Below are 19,181 nucleotides of genomic sequence, written 5' to 3' on the forward strand. Positions count from 1 at the left end.
GAATGTCAATAATAACATGATCTGGGGCCCTACAGTGTGAAGTAGGATGTGCAACTGAACCACCACTCTCAGAGCATACAAAAGGAGTTTCTGGTTGAAGCTCGTGGATTGGTCTCAGGTAAGTGTGTGGAGCTGTGGGGCACAAAAGAGGGGGTGTCAGGGTTTAATACCCTGGAAGCTGGTTGAGGCTCAATGAAACCTCCTTCCCTCTGTAGGAAAGGACCCCTAGTGATAATTTCTGGCACCCATGGGCTAGGATACAGTTCATCCTCATCACTGTGTGACTCATCCTCCTGACAATCAGCATCCCCTGTTATGATTCCGTAGAATTGGCATTTAGTCGGACCAATGTAGCGGAAGAAACAGCCGGAAAACCAGGAGTTGAAATCAACAAAGACTTTAATAACAATAATGCAAAGAAAACCCCAAACACAAAATCAGCCCAATAAAACAAAAGCGTCACTACACCGTGGCGAGCGGGTAGGAGAAAACAATAACTCTAGCAAGAACAAAGGAAATACTAATTGCTCAAAGAACATAAAATCAGCCAAACTAAGAAAGCGATCACTACACCGTGGCGAGCTAAGGACTACGAACAACCAAGAGTATCACTACCAGAAAATACAGAAACAAACTAAACTAGTGCAACTAGGCACAGCTCAAATAGCGACAAGACAAGTCTAGGGAAACAGGCTAAGGCGCAACGATAGGAACAGAATGGCTGGAGAGTCTCAGCGAAAAGCATCAACAATCTGGCAGCGTGGCAACGCTGCCAAGCTGCTTAAGTGAAGGCGCAATCAGTGGAGATCTGCCCCAGGTGTGTTGGAGACCCGCAGCACCACCAGGCCACACCTCCACTGCAGGCGAGGAGAGAGAGAGAGAGCCATTAGCCAACATGCAATGAAAAACAAAACAAAACAAGTACACACTATGACATCCCCTTGTGTGTCTCTTGTCGTTTTGTCCCTCAGTCTCATCTTCTTTGATGTGTCAGTGGGAGAACTGTGCTCTTTGATCTCTGTCACAGGTAGGAACCCGCACGGCAGAAGAAGATCTCTATGCAACGTGCGGTGCAGCCCCTCCCCTGTTTCAGGTTTAACTACATGAACGGGACTGTCTCTAATCCGTCTGACAACAACATGGATCTTCTGTTCCCACCGATCTGCCAGTTTGTGTTTCCCCCTGATATTCACGTTTCTCACTAAGACCCTATCTCCCTCTAAGAGTTCAGCTGCTCTGACCCTCTTGTCAAACCTAGCTTTGTTCTTCCCTCCCATCTTCTGGAAGTTTTTAGTAGCTAATGAGTAGCTCTCTTGTAGGCGTTGACGAAGGCCCTTAACATACTCTGAGTGGGTCTTGTGGTTCCCCATATCAGGGTGGATTCCCAGGACTAGATCAATTGGCAGTCTGGGCTGCCTACCAAACACTAGTTCATAAGGGGAATAGCCTGTTGTATCATTTCTCATGCAATTGTATGCGTGGACCAAGGGTTTGACAAAATCTCTCCAATGGTATTTGTCTCTCTCTTCCAGGGTCCCTAGCATACCAAGGAGAGTCCGGTTAAACCATTCCACTGGGTTTCCCCAGGGATGGTATGGGGTGGTACGGACTTTGTCTGTTCCTATCAGTGTGCAGAGTTCTCTGATTATTTTAGATTCAAAGTCTCTGCCCTGGTCGCTGAGCAGACGACTGGGAAACCCGTAGTGAACAATAAAGTTTTCCCATAGAGCCTTTGCAACAGTTCTGGCTTTCTGATCTTTAGTTGGCACTGCCACAGCAAATTTTGTAAAGTGGTCAGTGATGACTAAAATGTTTCTCGTGTCTCTGTTATCTGGCTCAAGAGATAGATAATCCATACAAAGAAGCTCAAGCGGGTAAGTAGCGGAAACATTCTCCAAAGGCGCGGCCTTTTGAGGCACAGCCTTCCTCCTGAAACAACGGTCGCACCTTTTGCACTTCTCCTCAATGTCTCCGGCCATCCGTGGCCAGTAGAACCTGGCACGAGCAAGATGAAGTGCACGCTCAGAACCAAGATGGCCAACATCATTATGCACTCCCTGCAGTGCCCTCTCTCTGAACTGCTCAGGTAAGACCAACTGATAGACAAGATCGCCTTGCTCAGACCACTTCCTGTTCCTGTTCATTTACTCATTTTATTTAATTTTATGTTTATGTCTTAGTCCCTTGGTTTTTAGCTCCAGTGTTTCCTCATGGGGTCCTTGGTTTTTAGGTCAAGCGTTTCCTCATGGGGGGCCCCCCTCACTGGGAACTGCTTCTGGCCTACTGATGGGGGCGCTGCTGAGGGGACGGCTCTGGCCTGGATGGCTGGAGGCCTCCGCACCTTGGTGTGGGGCCTTCTGTCTGCCTGGGTCGGGGTGGTCTCGGGCGGCGCCCCCCGGTCATGAGCCGGGGGCCCTCTCAGTGTGGATGGCCCCCAAAGGTGGCTTACTACTTATCTTATCCGTATGGGTGCGTGTGCGTGTGTGTCTGTGTGTGTGTTTCTGTATGTAGTTATGGGGGCGGGAGGGCTGGGTTTTCTTCTCTGTTGTTTTTAGCCTCTGTGAGGCACTTTGTGTTGCTTTTTAAGTATGAAAAGTGCCATATAAATAAATAAAGTTTGAAGTTTGAAGTTTGAGGACATCATCCCTGAGTTCGAGTTTTTTCCATTCCCTGAGAAGAAGTTTGACATCATGGTGTTCAAGGTTTGTCTCTCTGAAACTGGGTTTTACAGCTCTTCTCACAAAGGTGATGACACGTGAGATAGATGGATCATTATTTTGAGCATTCCACCAGTCAGAATTAGTCATGGATGGTAAAGTGTCCTCACCGAAAACATCAGGCACTATAGAAGGGTCGACAACAAGAGACTCTGCAACGACAGGTTGCTCTGAACAAGAGACTCTGCAACGACAGGTTGCTCTGAATGATGACAGTGTTCACCTTTAAACATCACAAGATGATGCTGACATAATGCAGTGAACACTTCATTACCCATGTCACCTCCTGTCTCTATGAGTCGTTTTTCTCATGTCCTCTATTCTCTCTCTTTCTTTAGGGAAAGCTTCATCCTCAAGGGGTGGACCTTGAGGCCGCCGGGATAACCTGTCTGCATCGCGGTTGGCCTGCCCTGCTCTGTACTTGATGGTAAACTGGTAAGTAGAAAGAGCGGCTGTAGGATTTGGGTGGTAAAACCCCCTACTTGCTGGATGGACCACCGATGGCAGAAGGGTGTAGAGCAAGATGGCAACAAAAAAAAGCATGAGACAACAGGATTTGCGTTCCAGAGCTCTGGCTTTTTTTTTCTCTTTACTGAATGTCCAAAAGTCAGGGTACAGAGTCCTACACACATGCAGCAGCTTCCAAAAGACAAAGAAGGTGGGCAGGTGCAAACGCTCCAGTAATCAGCCCAGCAGAGGAGAGGAGAGAAGACACAACCTGTCCCCCACCTTCACACACACTCACTGCTCCTCTCACCTGGCCTTTCTACCCCCTAAGTCTCCTCCCACACCAGCCCAATCATAATAACACTCCCCCTGATTCTAAAACATATATACAATTAAACAATATTTACAATTGACAAACAATACAAATAACCCAAATACTGATACAGTTTAAAGAAAATACCTAATTAGCTAAAGAAATACTAAACATAATGCCTAAATTAAGAAAATACCCCCCTCACCCCTCCTCTCTCTCCTCTGATCCCTCAACCCAGCCTAACAAATCAAATCAAATCAAACTTTATTTATATAGCACTTTTCATACATAGTGCAACACAAAGTGCTTTACAAGAGTTAAAAACAATATAAATAAAAACAGAATAACACGAAAAACCCAACCCTCCCACCCCCCCTATGTACTAACACACACCCTCAACCACATGCATACACACACACAGAAACACACACACACACAAGCACACATTCTCACCACAGACAGTAGCAGGAGTAATGAGACATGCAAGGCACTGAGGATTGAGGAGAATGCCACCTTTGGGGCCGTCCACACCGAGAGGAGTCATCACGGGCTATGAGCACAGGGGGCACCGGCACCCGGGCCCCACCGACCCTGACGTACCGGTGAGTCCCCACACCAAGGTAGGGAGCCCCCCCACCAGCCGGGCCAATGGGGCCTGAGGACAGCACCCCCGGAGCAGACCAGACACAACTCTCAGTGTGGAGTACCCCCCAGAGGAAATACTGGAATTAAAGTAAAAAATAAAAAAATAAATTAAACAGTTAAAAGAAGAGAATTTCATAAGATAATAAATAAAGTAGATAAAATAGGGTAAAATAATGCAAAATATAGGACATCAGAATAAAAGACATTAACATAAGATAACTGATAAAAACATAAGAAGAATTTGAAGTCAATTAAAAGCCTGATTAAAAAGGTGTGTCTTTAACCTTTTTTTAAAAATGTCAACAGTCTCTGCAGTCCTGAGGCCCTCCGGCAGGCTGTTCCACAGGCGTGGGGCATAGTGGCTAAATGCCGTCTCACCATGTGTTTTTGTTCTGGCTTTTGGTATGGATAAAAGGCCGGTGTTGGAGGACCTCAGGGTCCGCGAGGGTTGATATGGTAAAAGCAGGTCAGATAAGTAAGAGGGCGCAAGCCCGTTAAGACATTTAAAAACTAGTAAAAGAACCTTAAAATCGACCCTGAAGCGGACAGGGAGCCAATGCAGCGACTGTAAAGCTGGTGTAATGTGGGCCCGCCCTCTGGTCTTTGTCAGCACGCGTGCGGCTGAGTTTTGCAGCAATTGGAGGTATGAAATACTCTTTTTAGGAAGACCAGAGAGCAGGGCATTACAGTAGTCTAAACGACAGGAAATAAAAGCATGCATTAGCACCTCTGTGCTGGCCTGAGAGAGAAACGGGCAGACTCTGGCTATGTTCTTAAGATGATAAAAGCCTATCTTTGTTATATTTTTGATATGTGGGATAAAAGTCAGCTCAGAGTCAAAAATCACGCCCAGGTTTTTTACAGATTGGGTTGGTTTAAAATCTTGTAGTTTTGGTAAAAGTTTCTCAGTCTGGCCTTCAGGACCTATAACTAAAACCTCTGTTTTGTCCTGGTTGAGCTGTAGGAAATTCCCTGCCATCCATGACTTGATATCTACACTGTAAAAAAAAATCCGTTGTTTTTACGGAAAAATACTGGCAACAGTGGTTGCCAGAATAATCTTGTTAAAAATACAATAAAACGTAAACAGCATTACAGAATAACTAGTGCATTTCACTGGGATTCCATGTAACATTAATGATAACTAAATGTAAATTTTACAGGTATGCAATGTACAATAATCAATACATAATTGTTTATTTTACGGATATTCAATGTACAATTAACAATGACTTCATGAACATTTCAGCAGGATTCAATGTAAAATAAGCAGTTTTAGAATGTAAAATTTACAAGTTGTTCAGTAATGTTTACATACAGTATGTACTGTATTTATTACAGGATTATTCTGGCAACCACTGTTGCCAGTTTTTATCCATAAAAACAACGGGTCATGTAAAATAAGCAGTTTTAGGATGTAAAATGTACAAGTTGTTCTGTAATGTTTACATACAGTATGAACTGCATTTTTAACAGGATTATTCTGGCAACCACAGCTACCAGTTTTTATCCGTAACATCAACAGGACATGTACGCATGAAATACAGTTTTACTTTTTATCCGCAGTGCTTCAAATTACTTCTAAATGTTAATTTGAAGATAGGCTGTTAACAAACCACTCGTTAGTCAATGAATCATTCTAAAGAATGCAAGTTTATTTTTGAAAACAGTGGAGATATGAATGCTGTGGTCACTCAAAGGAACACCTAAGGGAATAGAGAAGAGAAAGAAGCACATACAGGATCTCCCTTAGTTTCATTTGTTAAGTTAGTCAATAATCAAAGACAACAGTAGCAGTAACACTATCACACCCACCTTTAATAATGGCTCGCCAATCATGGATGGGAACATCTAGAAGTTAGAAGTCTTGCCTCAGTTGAACTAGGACCCCCGTATTTTGGTCACTCAAAGGAACACCTATGGGAAGAGAAGAGAAAGAAGCACATACAGGATATTCATTAGTTTTATTTGTTAAGTCAGTCAATAATCAAAGATGACAGTAGCAGTATCACACGCCCACCTTTTTAAATGGCTCGCCAATCATGGGCTGGAACATCTAGAACAACACCCTGAAGAGCATCTAGGGAAACATCCACTGCTGTGGTCACTCAAAGGACACCTAAGGAATAGAGAAGAGAAAGAAACACAAACAGGATCTCCATTAGTTTCATTTGTTAAGTTAGTCAATAATCAAAGACAACAGTAGCAGTAGCAGTATCACATGCCTACCTTTTTAAATGGCTCACCAATCATGGGCTGGAACATCTAGAACAACACCCTGAAGAACATCTAGGGAAACATCCACTGCTGTGGTCACTCAAAGGACACCTAGGGAATAAAGACACACACACACACAATAATCTCAATTAATCAGTAGCATTGGAAACAATAACTGCTGTACTGTTGCTGCAGTATGAACTGTCTGGACACTAGGCACTGTCCTGAGACAGCCAGCACTGTCTGTCCTGGGACAGTCAGGCACTGTGCCCAACTCTCTTAGGACAGTGCATCGCTCCCCTGGACAGGACCTGGTTGCCCCGGGGACAATACCTGGCTGTCTCAGGACGGGGGCAGTGCCTGATTGTCTCGGGATAATGCGTAGCATCGTGGTAGAGTGCGTTGCCGTCTCTGGACAATTGGCACTGTCCCGAGACAATGAGTAGGACAATAGCAACAGTACAGTACAGTTACTGTTCCCACTGTCTCTCCCATTAATTTCATTTGTAAAGTCAGTCAATAATCAAAGAACGTAGTTGCACTAGCACTAGTACCTTTTTAAATAGATCGCCATTCGTGGTCTGAGAGGTCCTGAATCAACATCAGGACTCTGGCATTAACATGCAATCGCGTAGCACTGGTTCGCTCCACTTTGGTCCCCCTCTCTGGATTTATAGAGAAGAAACATGTAGGAATACAGAGAAGACAGAGGAAACACATGTATATAATAAACAAACACAAATACATGATACAACTGCCTCCACAACAACAAAGGAAAGGATAAGTGTGAGGTTACAGTTTTCCTTTAATTAATACTTTATTGGTAGGCAGGGAGCAAAGGGGCCTCCAGAGACACTGTCTTTTTTCTTTTCTTTTCTTTTCTTTTTTTTTGCTCAACATGAATCAGAACGTTAACATTTCGCATGACATGTTCGAGATAGATAATGCATTTCCATTTCCATAAATTGCAAATTACAGGAACATAACTCTTCATGAGCTCTGTCTTTGCACATCCACAGTAGAGGACTGAAGCAGAACATGTATGGTTTGAGTGATATAATTGGCTTCCCCTATACAAGTTCAAAACATGTTACACATTTCTACTGTATCACAAGGAAAATCAGGTAGAAATTTGGGTCTCTACTATTTAAGAAAAGTCAATAATACCATTCAAACCATACATTAATGGGTTGGTTAGTAATCTGCCTGGGGGAGATTGGCCCCATTCTGCCTTCTATTCAAAGTTTTAACTCGAACTGAGTTGTGGTCTCGAGTCAGCCTGCGTTTCCATTACTAACCGGCTACTCAGACGTGGGTGGCGAGAAAAGAAGTGGCCGGTAAATAAACATGGAGTATATGGAGACATTAGTGGTGCTGCTCTTCGCTCTGATGCTTTTACTCTCTCAGAAGATGAAAATGATAACGTAGGCTATAGCCAAGGTGAGACACAACTGACTAGGCTACAGAAAGTGGCAACTTTACCAGTTCATTCACAAGAAAGAAATAGATTTCAACACGGGGCCATGATTGTGATGTGGATTTATGTTGTGGGTGATTAATTTAGTACGTCAAATGTATGCACGTTTCTTATTTTCTTGCAGTTGTAGAGAGTGAATGTACTGAATAAGAAAAGGATAAAAGCACTTCCAAACATGCAATCATTCTACTGTTAGCTACCTGTCTAGTTCTTCAAGATAGGAACACAGTGCGAGGGCAGCACCTCTGTAACTCCAGAAACTCCAGGGTTGATGCAAGTGCAGTTGGGTAATGGATGTTGAAGCAGTAATACGAGCCAAACATCATGCACAAGGAGGAGATGAAGGAAGAGATGTTCTCGTTGACGATGACGTGATCCACACACAGCATCATCCTTCTGGAAGAAAAGCAGGATTGTCCTTAAAAGAAAAAAAGAAAGAAAATTAAAATAATCCAGAAATTAAGTTTACATTTTCACATGTCAGTCACTAACTCATGTATCAAGGGTGAAAACAAGTATGTACCAAGAAACCCACACCATCAGAAAAAAAAGGGGTGAATTCATTATAGTCAACATCCATGGTATGTGTCAGGCTTTACTCTTCAACTCAGGTAAGTAAGGTTAACTTACCACATACAACAATCGTTGGAGTCAAGGGAACTCGGTCCATGACCACTTCTCCAGCCAGGCAAGTGTCCTCCACGTAATGGAACATCACATCATCTCTCTTGTCAAAATAAGCCAGAAGAAGCAGCACCATCTCTGTGACCTGTGTGCTGACTGCCTGTTCTCCCATCATAATCTGTAGCTTTGTTGCAGCTTGGTAGAATCTTTTGGATTTGTTGACAGCAACTGTCTTCATGAAGTGCAAGAGCCGTTCCCCCTTCTGTTCCACATTTTTCAAGAAGGTTTCCTTCAGGTCAACTCCAGTGAGCTCGTTGAAGTGAACATTCATGCCAATTTCATGAAACCAATATGGCCAGTTTTCCTGGAGGTACTTCATGTCTTTCCCTTGGTTCACGTCTTTTCGCTGGCTGTAGAATGTGGACTTCATCAGCATTTTCAAAGGACCTGGGCTTTGTTGATTCTGGCTGAACAGATTTTTAAGCTCATCTTTCTTCTGCTGCTGGGTTTCGGCCGTTTCCCCAAGGGGCATAAACTTCACATGCCAACGGATGCACCCATAGGTGTCTTGAATCGCTGCACGTTTTTCAGGTGGGACTTCGTCAGTGTCAGAGTCATGTGATTTTCTTTTTTTAATTTTTGGTGTTGTAGGTCTTTTCACATTTTCGATCCGATTTTGAATTTGTTTCACGAGGGAGCCATACCCTGTGCCAATTACGTTACCCTCAATCACATCTTGAAGGGACTTGGGGTATTTAGCCACCAATTTCTTAGCCACATCAGCAGCATTCTTCTTGCTTAAAGACGTGGTTACTTTCATCATTTCACGGACCACAATTCTGACCATCTCTTTCCTCAGACTTGGATTTGGACGCCTTTCCCTCTCCAAAGCCTGTGTCAACGCCTCTGGGAACTGTCCCCATGGTATTGTGAATGACTCTGGAAAACTGCCACTTGGGCTCTGACAGCTGCTGGACGACGATGACGTTGGCGACAGAGACATCATGGATTGGGAGGGTCCTGGTGAGGCAGTAAGGCAACCACTTTCTTGGGCCGGACCTTTACAAATGCACATACACGAAACAGACATAACATGAATGGTTTTACATTTTAATTGAGCTTCATAACAATGTTGAGAACAGATCACATCATAAAACCACCAAGCAGTCAGGATGCTGAACAATGACGTTAAACTTACATTTCAGACTCCATGCAGCAACCAGCTTCCTGGCTTGTATGGGCCTCAGGGCTGACAACAAATCATCTTCTTTCAAAAACTGGAAGTCATCAGGGGTCTCTACCCCCAGAGATTGGAGAGTTTCCTCCAAGATCTCCCTTGTAGCATCTGGCAGGTCAGGCAAGGCCTCCGTGATGGCAGAATGTAGAAATGATTTGGACATCTGTACAAATTTCATTTAAGATGCATAAGTAAATATTTACAAAATGTAGCCGATTTACTGATTTACTACATTTACTTCAGAACATTGTAGTTTGGGACTAATTCATATTGAAGTTAAAGTTGTGCCCAATATGACTACAGACATTGAAAATCAAAAAATAGAACTACATAAAACTCATCATTCAGACATTGCAAAAATCACATGGACAAAACGCTGTGTTTCAGTGGGATGACTCTGTGTGCATCGATGGTGTATGAAGTCAGTGGGTAAAAATCTAGCAAGGCCTGTATGTTCACACACTTCATTGCTGTACTTTGCGGTCTAATGGCATACAGATGGTATTTGGGAAGGAAGACGGATTTGTGCAAGTCCATAAGAACATACACAGCATCATCCTTAGTTAGAATTCTGATAATCTTCCCAAATTCCAGAGACTCGTTTAAGACCAAAAAATCCCCTTTCTTGTAGGTTGTACCTCTGTACTGAATTTCTGTTGAGACAACAGTATCCCTTTCTGAAAATCCAAATTCAGAAGCAGCATGAATGACAGCTTCACTGTAAAGGTTGGGAATAAAAGCGCAACCATTTTTAATTTGTAGTACCTCACTAGATCCTGGTCCTGCCGAGACATATGCCTGGAACATCTGATGCCTCTCAGAAAGAGTGAGGCAAATGTTCTTGAAGTTTTTCAAATGTCTGGCACATCACTTGAAATAGCTATGTTTGCTTTCAAAACGCATCGTCCACAGTCGAATAAGGGGGCCAAATTTCAGGATTAGTGAGGGATAATGTCTCATGTAATGGTGTTTCGGTTTGAGAGTACTATGAGGAAACAAACATGTCCTTGAATCCAGATATTCCTGAACTATGATTTCAAGGTAAGCTATCTGTGACACTGAAATCTTTTGCGCACAAACTAGATCAACAATATCTTTGAGCAGGAGAGTCAACTGCCACACGTCATCATCAGCATTTTGCACCTTGTCGCCAATTAGAACAGGTAACAACCTCAAAAAATTCCAATTCTGGATCGCGTTACCAGAGAGTTTGAGTGCACCAGACTGGACAGTGCAAGGCTTGGAGAGAGCATCTGAACCTTTGAACTGGAATTGTTTGATTCGCCTGTTCAAAAGGGTATATGTGAACCACTTCTTGGTCTTGATGAAATAATTCAATACAGACCAAGGTCAGAGGACAACACGCCCTCAAAAATGTCATGGCCTAAACATGGTGGGAGCCCAGGTTGGCATACATGAAAGTTTGGCACATCATTGAAAACTGACCTCAGTTTTATTCCTTTGACGTCTCTGTTCTCCTCAGACAGAGCGGCGACAGCAGCGTCATAGGAATCAGCAGTTCTTTGCTGGCCGCAAAGATTGGGTTCTTTCTTAAATTCGTCTCTGGTTACCTCACAGTACCTGCAAAAATAACAAGACGTGAAATTTTCGTTAAACCCTCCAATGCCATGTGACCCTAAATTATCCCCAGCTATACAGTACAAAGACAGTACAAGGACAGTTTCCCCTCCTACAGTCACTCCATTTTCTGCTAAATCTGACAAATCCGAGATCAGGTCAGCAAATACTTTGGCACATCCAAACTTTTTTAGATCATTTTCTCCACACAACAAGACTAGGGACATGTGATCTGTGTTGGATTGCACATGAACTGGCAAATTCGCAACAGAAAGATAAACAGCGAGAACTTTGTGCTTTTTTTTTGCTGAGCCGAGAGGATTGACTACTTCAAATGCATCTTGGTACAAAATAACCTGCAGGCCTCCTGGGTTTGCAATGAAGAACGGATTGGACTTGAAGGCCTGTCCATCACAAGTGTCACCAAGGAAACATGCATCTGTTTCAGTAGTCTGTTGCAACACAGAATGTTTCCAAAATTGTGATTCTAGTAAGTTAGTCACTGTTTGCTTTACAGGTATGTAATAAGCATTTCTTTGTCTCATATCATCATCATATCCTAATCTTACTACTTTGGGCTCTACATATTTGAACATCCGTTTGAATGCCTGAGCTCTCGTGTAGGCTGTTCTCAGTGGGCCTTTATGAGATGAGGAGAACAGATCAGAATCCTTAATACAATCAGAGACTTTCCCCATCACATCATCAGTAAGATTTAACTCATCTTTCATGACAGAGTGTAATTTGCTCAAAGTGTAATCAAGTCCTAATTCATGTAGATTTTGCATCTCTTCAACAATTATTTGTATTGTTGAATCTGGAAGCAGCAGTTGACCTTGTAGTTTTAAATAGAACAGGCAAACACTCCTAAGAAAGATTTCATTGAAAACCTGTGTCGGTTCAGTACTTACTGATAGATCTGCTGCCTCATCCACCGTCTGCGAAACCTCTTCACAAGCCGTGGCAGAGGACTGCGGTGTGATTTCTCTGTAAAGATCATTTATGTTATTCACTGAACAGTCTGGATGTTTCCTAGACAAGTGCACTGCAAATGATGACCTCACAGTAAATGTGTTTTGACAACCTGCCACTGGACACTTAACAGATCTTCCCTCCACTAAATGTTTTTTTAAGTGTACAAGAAGTTCCTGCACAGTCTGAAATCGGTCTGAGCAAAGTGACACAGCGCACACAAAATTAGACACAATGGCTGTGTTGGCATTAACAGACGACGTTGTGGCATTGTGCTTCCTATAGAAGTGAGACTTAAATGATGCATATGTGCAAAATGTCTGCCTGCAACTAGTACTCTCACACCTGAAGACACAGCGTGGTTCGTTTCTGTGAATCCTACAATGCAACACATAACCCATCAACGTTTGCAAGGTTCTCCCGCAAAAACGACAACGAATCATGGCAAGGGGAGCTTGAAACAGGCGAAACAATTCTTATCTGCCAACAGTCAAAAGCAAAAAAAAATGCACCAACATTGATAGCTGTCCATCAACGAGTGTAAAATAAAATTAAGACACGATGTATCGTTTCACAACATGAACACAGTGTGGCTCGCTTCTGTGAATCCTAAATGCAACACATAACCCCTCAACGTTTGCAATGTTCTCCCGCAAAAACGACAAACGAATCATGGCAAGGGGAGCTTGAAACAGGCGAAACAATTCTTATCTGCCAACAGTCAAAAGCAAAAAAAAATGCACCAACATTGATAGCTGTCCATCAACGAGTGTAAAATAAAATTAAGACACGATGTATCGTTTCACAACATGAACACAGTGTGGCTCGCTTCTGTGAATCCTAAATGCAACACATAACCCCTCAACGTTTGCAATGTTCTCCCGCAAAAACGACAAACGAATCATGGCAAGGGGAGCTTGAAACAGGCAAAAAAAAAAACTCTTATCTGCCAACAGTAAGCAAATGCACCAACTTTCATAGTTGTCTGGCCATCAACGAGTGTAAAATAAAATCAAGACACGATGTATCATTTCACAACATTGGACTTTGACTTAACCGACGATTGAGTATGATTCAATGGTGTTCAATTTGCACCACTACGGCAAAATGGAATTGGGAAAAGGGCGCGGAGAGCTTAGCTGCTAAAGCTCTGTTAGCAGCACAAGGATAACAGTAATCGCTCATAGAACAATTTACAACATGAAAACACACCGTTTCTTGACAATAAACTGCTTTATACTTAACCTGACGGTTGAGTATGCTTCAGCTGTATTAACTCAGCTCTGCTGGTATACTTGATTAGCTAGCTTGGCTAACCAAACTGTCTGGTAACATGAAGTTGACGTTGAGTAAAATATTAAACGACCGCTCTTCAGCTATCTTTAACTCTGAATGAACAGAAAGGGAGGGTGATTCTTCGGTATAGATTACCTTCTAACTTTTGACGACAGTGTTTAGGTTGGATATCCGACAGGAAAGTTTCACTCTGAGGAGCAAACAGTCACTGACCAGAGACGACAAGAATCTGCGTGCAAGCAAGTGAAGCACCTGTTGCGCGAGGCTTTGCGTGTGACGTCACAGCACCACGCAAGGCACGACATGCTGAGTCGTCTGATCTCCAGCAAACATAGGCCTAAATAAAAAAAATGTAACCCCCTTGGCTTGATTTCGTTGTAAAACCAATTGTGACATTGTTCATTGTATGTTTTAATTTTTTTTTTTTTTTTTTTTTTTTCTTCTCTTTCCCACAAATTATCTGTGTACAGATTGTATTTTGAATTTTTTCTAATTAAAAAAAATAAAAAAACATAGGCCTAAATGTCTAATTATCTGAATAACAAGCAGGCTGCACTAGTCTCTGTAAAATTATTTTCCATGCAGGATTCAACGAAATTAGTATTGTTTACTTACCTTGAGATTGTCGCTGGTTTAAACGAGAAGTTCCCAATATGTCCAGAGCAGCTTAGGCCTTAAAATTTCTCTGTAGTGATTTCTCTTCCCAAGGTTTGACTGGACGTGGGCAGAGTCTTTGTTCTCACAGACAAAATAACACTTCTTTCTTTATCCCCCAACTTGATTAAAAAAAGATTTGATTAGCCTATGCTTTCAGTTATGGCCAGCCACATGATGTATAGTTCAGAGAAGATTCAAAACAAGAAATAATCACGTATATCCTTAAAAAAAAGTGGATAACTAGGCTAAATGTTAAGTAGGTAAAATTGAAGTGGTGGCAGTCTTCCTTTCTTCCAACATTTTGGAAATCCATGTTTGAAGTCTGCAGAATTAAATTGTAATTTGAACACAATTTTACTGTCATTTAATATGCATTGTATTGTTTTTTGGAATACAGTATTTATATGTCACAATAACACAAACAAGTTATTTTAACAACGACATTGTGTTTCAAAAACAACATGTTCATGTTAAATTTACAATAACATTTAGTTTGAAGTTTTACTAAATTACACTGTAAAGAAAACAATGTTTAGCTGTAATACCCTGTACAGTTTTTTAATGTTGAGATTTTACAGTGTTATTCTGTTATTTCTACGGACATTTTTTACAGTGTAAAATGCAGTTAAGAAGGGCATCAATTGGCCCTGTATCATCAGGAGACAAGGCAATGTACAGCTGTGTGTCATCAGCATAGCCATGGAAACTGATGCCGTGTCTCCTAATGACATCTCCGAGAGGAAGCATATAAAGATTAAAAAGAATTGGACCTAAAATTGAGCCATGGGGAACCCCACACCTAATTTCATGGGTTCCTGAGGAACAAGTATCCATACTTACATAAAAACATCGGTCTGTGAGATAAGAGTGGAACCAGTTAAAAACAGTGCCAGAGAGGCCGACCAGGTGTCTGAGTCTATTTAATAAAATGTGATGGTCTACTGTATCAAAGGCGGCGCTTAGATCCAGTAGAACCAAGACTGTGAGTTTCTTGTTATCTAAGTTCCACCTGATGTCATTTAAAATCTTTAAAAGTGCTGTCTCGGTACTGTGGTTTATCCTAAAACCAGACTGATGTCTCTCTAAGATGTTGTTTCTGTTTAAAAAGTCAGTGACTTGGTTAAAAACCAGTTTTTCTAATATTTTACTTAAAAAGGGTAAGTTTGATACAAGATGGTAATTATTAAAAACGTTGGGATCTAAAGTGCTCTTCTTCAGAAGGGGCTTCACCACAGCTGTTTTAAAAGCGGTGGGGAAGACACCCGTCTGAAGGGAGCAATTCATAATGTTTAAAAACTGTTCCTCGAAGAATCCATAAAATGCTTTTAAAAGTGAAGTGGGAATTGGATCTAAAAGGCAGGTTGTTGGGTAAGGGTTTGCCCATAAGAAATTAATAGAAACAAGCCTCACTCCATATTTCCAAATTTTCTGCCCATCTGTTACTATTGAAAATGGAGTGTTGGAGTCGGAGTCAAAATTGCTCACTCCAAGTTTTACTCCATGTTACCTAGGTGGCCACTTGATGGCAGCATCACCTAATAAATGTCAAAATTCCAAGTTTTGATAGAAAAATCCGTCTACTTTCATATTTTCATTTAGTTTCGAAGTCAATGCCATCTTTTCAGCTATTTCCAGATTATGTAATTAATATTCATAAAAAGTCACAATTGTCACCCAAGAGCGGTTTCAAGTAGTGGAATTCCATTTTTTCATCAGTTTTCTAAATCAATGCCATCTTTTCAGCCATTTCCAGATTATATAATTAATATTCATAAAAAGTCATAATTATCACCCAAAAGCGGTTTTAAGTAGTGGAATTCCATTTTTTCATCTGTTTTATAAGTTAAGGCCATCATTTCAGGTATTTCCATATTTAATTATAAATATTCACGAAAAGTCATACTTTTTGCCAGAAATGGTTTTAAGTAGTCTAATTCCATTTATTCATCTGTTTTATAAGTTAAGGCCATCATTTCAGGTATTTCCATATTTAATCATACATATTCATGAAAAGTCATAATTTTTGCCCAAAAGCTGTTTCAAGTAGTGTCAACCAAATTTTGTCCAATACAACTGCCTTTAAAGGTTATTTTAATGTTGTTGAATCCAATTTGTACCTTTACACAGTCGGAGGCGTTTTCACTCTTAAAAGTACAGCTTGACCTGACTACAAAGTGTTGTAGCTCATAATGGGTCGCAGAGCATCAAGAAAGACATCGACGGAAAGCTCTCGGCCCGCTGGACGAGCGCATCTTCAAACCGAAGCTCTGCGCCCTAGCAGTGAGGAGCTAGGGGGCGTCAAAGCTGAGAATTTCCGCCTTGTTAACAGGTATATCTCAGCGATGGAAGCACTCGGGGGCGTGGGACCAACGTTAATGGAAAGCCCTCGAGCTCTACTGCATATGTCTCCCACCACCTGGTGGCGCCACTCTGGGCCAAACTCCAGAACGAAAGGGGACAGAGACACGAGAGGGGGTGCGCATGAAAGACCTCGATGACGTGAACGCAAAAGCCCCCTCGCCACCCCACTCCCTCCTCCTTTTCTTCAGCTGGGAGGGGAACGTATACCTTTCTTCCAATTTCACATCTACCGATTTTGGGTGCCCCTTTTCGAGGGCCCTTTCCGTGGGGTTAGCGGGACCCAAATCGACACCCTTCGTCGGTGGGAAGCCAGGTTTCGCCACAAAGCGGTTCCAAGTCTCTATCCCACCGTATGGCCGAGTAAACCCCAAAAAGACTGCGTGAGGTTTTATCCAGTGACCTCTTGACCTTTCAAAGTTAAACGGCCATAACTCCACAACGCTAGGGGCTACCAGCGCGGGCCCAAGTGATCCTGAAAGCTGTCAGCGAGCTCTTGCGCATATGTCAGAATCAGATCCCTGACGCTTTTTTTTCTGCCCAAGCTCTGCAGGTCACCTAAATCATTAAGGCCGTGAAAGCTGTAAGCTTCTCACACCCTTTGTCCACAGCAGGCCTGATGCGAAAACTAGCTCATAATGGGTCGCAGAGCATCAACAAAGACATCGACGGAAAGCTCTCGGCCTGCTGGACAAGCGCACCTTCACACCTAAGCTAGGCAATACTGAACAATGGACGGAGCTACAAGCAAGACACCTTTGTAGCCCTTGATGTGCTGAACACACCGGTGTCCTCGGTGTCTTTCTTACTTCAAGAGTTCAGGACTTATGGACACTGAAATTCTCTGTCATGCTTGGTGGAGAAGGAAGTGATGGATGAGGGACCAACCCCACTGTAAAGCTCTAAGAGGGTTCAGTCCAGAGCATGTGAGCGGAGTGGAGCGGCGAGAATTCCCGCTCCTTGCTCACATAGGTTGCCGTCCCCCTCTCTCCTCGCTCAAAGTCGCAACACGCCGCCCCAGCCATAGCGCTCCAGCAAGACTGCATCCCGCTCCGCTCCACGCTCGCTCCACGCTCCACTCCAAAAATGTTTGCATGCATATTAAATTTACATGTTTAGCTGAAGCCTTATATCTAATCAGAGGCAGACTGGGAAAATACAAAGTATATGTTCTATGGCTAGATTTAATTTTTTCGGACAGCTTATTAACAAAGCTCTGCCACTGAACATCATAAAGTTTAAAAGATGTTTATTGAAAAAAAACACAAATGTTAACACTTTTAAAATTAAGAAAATAATTTTACCTAATGGAATTAGCTGGTTAAATACACATCGGCCTCTTTTTTGAAATATTTTGCGAACTCCATCTTGCTGTCAGTAGCCAAACTGAAGTGATGCATTCTGGGGTATGTTTGGGCATACATCGGGTCCGTGATGTGAGCGGTAACGGAGCGAAACTGGAGCGGGATAACGCCCCACTCCAACCGAATCATCCTAGAAAAAAAAGTCCCGCTCTGCGCTCCTTTCAAAATTTGTCAGCTCCGCTCCCCGCTCGCTCACGCTCCGCTCCGCTCACATGCTCTGGTTCAGTCACATATATACAACTTCAAGATTCAATAATTTTGTAAAAAGATTTAAAGTAGGACTTCATGACTCAGAGAACACAGACAAGAAACTACATCATTTCCAAGTTGAAATTTAATCCACATTTCAGATTTCCATATATTGTATAATGCATGCAAGGAGATTAATTCTTGGACTTCCTGTGTCTACAGGAAATAGGATGTGCAGCAGCAATCTTGATGGCATGGTGAGTAAAAGTTAGCTCCTTAATTTATTGATTTTACTCTTACAAAACCCTCTTGAACGTGAGTTTTTGCTTTAATTCTGTTTGTAACATCACAATGTTACGTTTAAAAGTGTTTTTATGCACTTTTGAATGTTAAAAAGTCACATTTTATTCCACTCTGTATCGGACATTATAACATTATTATATAGATGTAAATGTGGAATATTTTCAAATTTCAATCTATGTCACTTTGTGACATAGATTGAAATATGGAACGTGGAGATAGTTAGTTAGTTAGTTAGTTAGGGAAATGTTTTTTATACAGTTATTAACAACGTAAACGGAAGGAAGCAAAAAACAAGTGTACCTGATGGACATGTGTTGTGTTAGAAATAAAGACAAGGATGCATGTCAGGAAGAAGAAGCTGTGAAATTATCAGAATAGATGGCAAAGCATGTTAATATAACCAGCAAGATAGCATGAAAAAGGTACAAAGCAGGCATCTGTGAAGATTCTCATTCATCCAGGTCATGGTACTTCCAAGCACTTCTAAGAGGCAACTGGTCTTTGTTTGTGGTTCTAGAAGATGTTTCATCTTTTATCCAAAAGGGAAGACCAATGGTTTGAAAATGGAATGAAAGAAGCCATTCATGTTAAACCACAAAGACCACCACTGAACAGAGGCTTTAGTCTAAGACACCACTTACCAGCCACCTACTTGCTGAGAATGTGGAGCCTTAATTTGGTGTGTCATATTGTAATAATCCACAGGCAGACAGAGTATGTGGAATTTGTTTCGGGAGATACAGTAACTTAAAGAAACACCTGAACACATCCCACACGATTCCGAATT

The 19,181-nt window shown here is 42.1% G+C and overlaps 1 protein-coding gene and 1 long non-coding RNA gene across 4 annotated transcripts; both read right to left on the reverse strand.

Annotated features, from left to right (window-relative positions):
• Nucleotides 1-755: 755 nt before the first annotated feature.
• On the reverse strand, nucleotides 756-9,152 carry LOC143317745 (uncharacterized). Of its 2 annotated transcripts, none has more exons than XM_076725755.1 (7): nucleotides 8,447-9,152; nucleotides 8,017-8,234; nucleotides 6,894-7,004; nucleotides 6,352-6,450; nucleotides 6,143-6,241; nucleotides 5,938-6,039; nucleotides 756-857 (listed from the first exon to the last, which is right to left on the reverse strand). In XM_076725755.1, exons 1-2 carry the CDS (start codon nucleotides 8,970-8,972, stop codon nucleotides 8,029-8,031), a joined length of 732 nt encoding a protein of 243 aa, XP_076581870.1. In that variant the 5' UTR covers nucleotides 8,973-9,152; the 3' UTR covers nucleotides 756-857; nucleotides 5,938-6,039; nucleotides 6,143-6,241; nucleotides 6,352-6,450; nucleotides 6,894-7,004; nucleotides 8,017-8,028. The 2 variants fall into 2 exon arrangements, with proteins under 2 accessions (XP_076581870.1, XP_076581869.1); XM_076725754.1 differs by lacking the exon at nucleotides 756-857 and adding an exon at nucleotides 5,737-5,828.
• Nucleotides 9,153-9,457: 305 nt separating this feature from the next.
• Nucleotides 9,458-14,558, reverse strand: LOC143317747 (uncharacterized). Of its 2 annotated transcripts, XR_013076795.1 has the most exons (5): nucleotides 14,139-14,558; nucleotides 12,167-12,242; nucleotides 11,124-11,258; nucleotides 9,639-9,840; nucleotides 9,458-9,499 (listed from the first exon to the last, which is right to left on the reverse strand). It is a non-coding gene; the product is annotated as an uncharacterized LOC143317747 (long non-coding RNA). The 2 variants fall into 2 exon arrangements; XR_013076794.1 differs by lacking the exon at nucleotides 14,139-14,558 and having other exon boundaries at nucleotides 12,167-13,909.
• Nucleotides 14,559-19,181: the final 4,623 nt, after the last annotated feature.

This window comes from Chaetodon auriga, unplaced genomic scaffold (genome assembly GCF_051107435.1).
Source record: "Chaetodon auriga isolate fChaAug3 unplaced genomic scaffold, fChaAug3.hap1 Scaffold_228, whole genome shotgun sequence".
Classification (NCBI taxonomy): Eukaryota; Metazoa; Chordata; class Actinopteri; order Chaetodontiformes; family Chaetodontidae; genus Chaetodon; species Chaetodon auriga.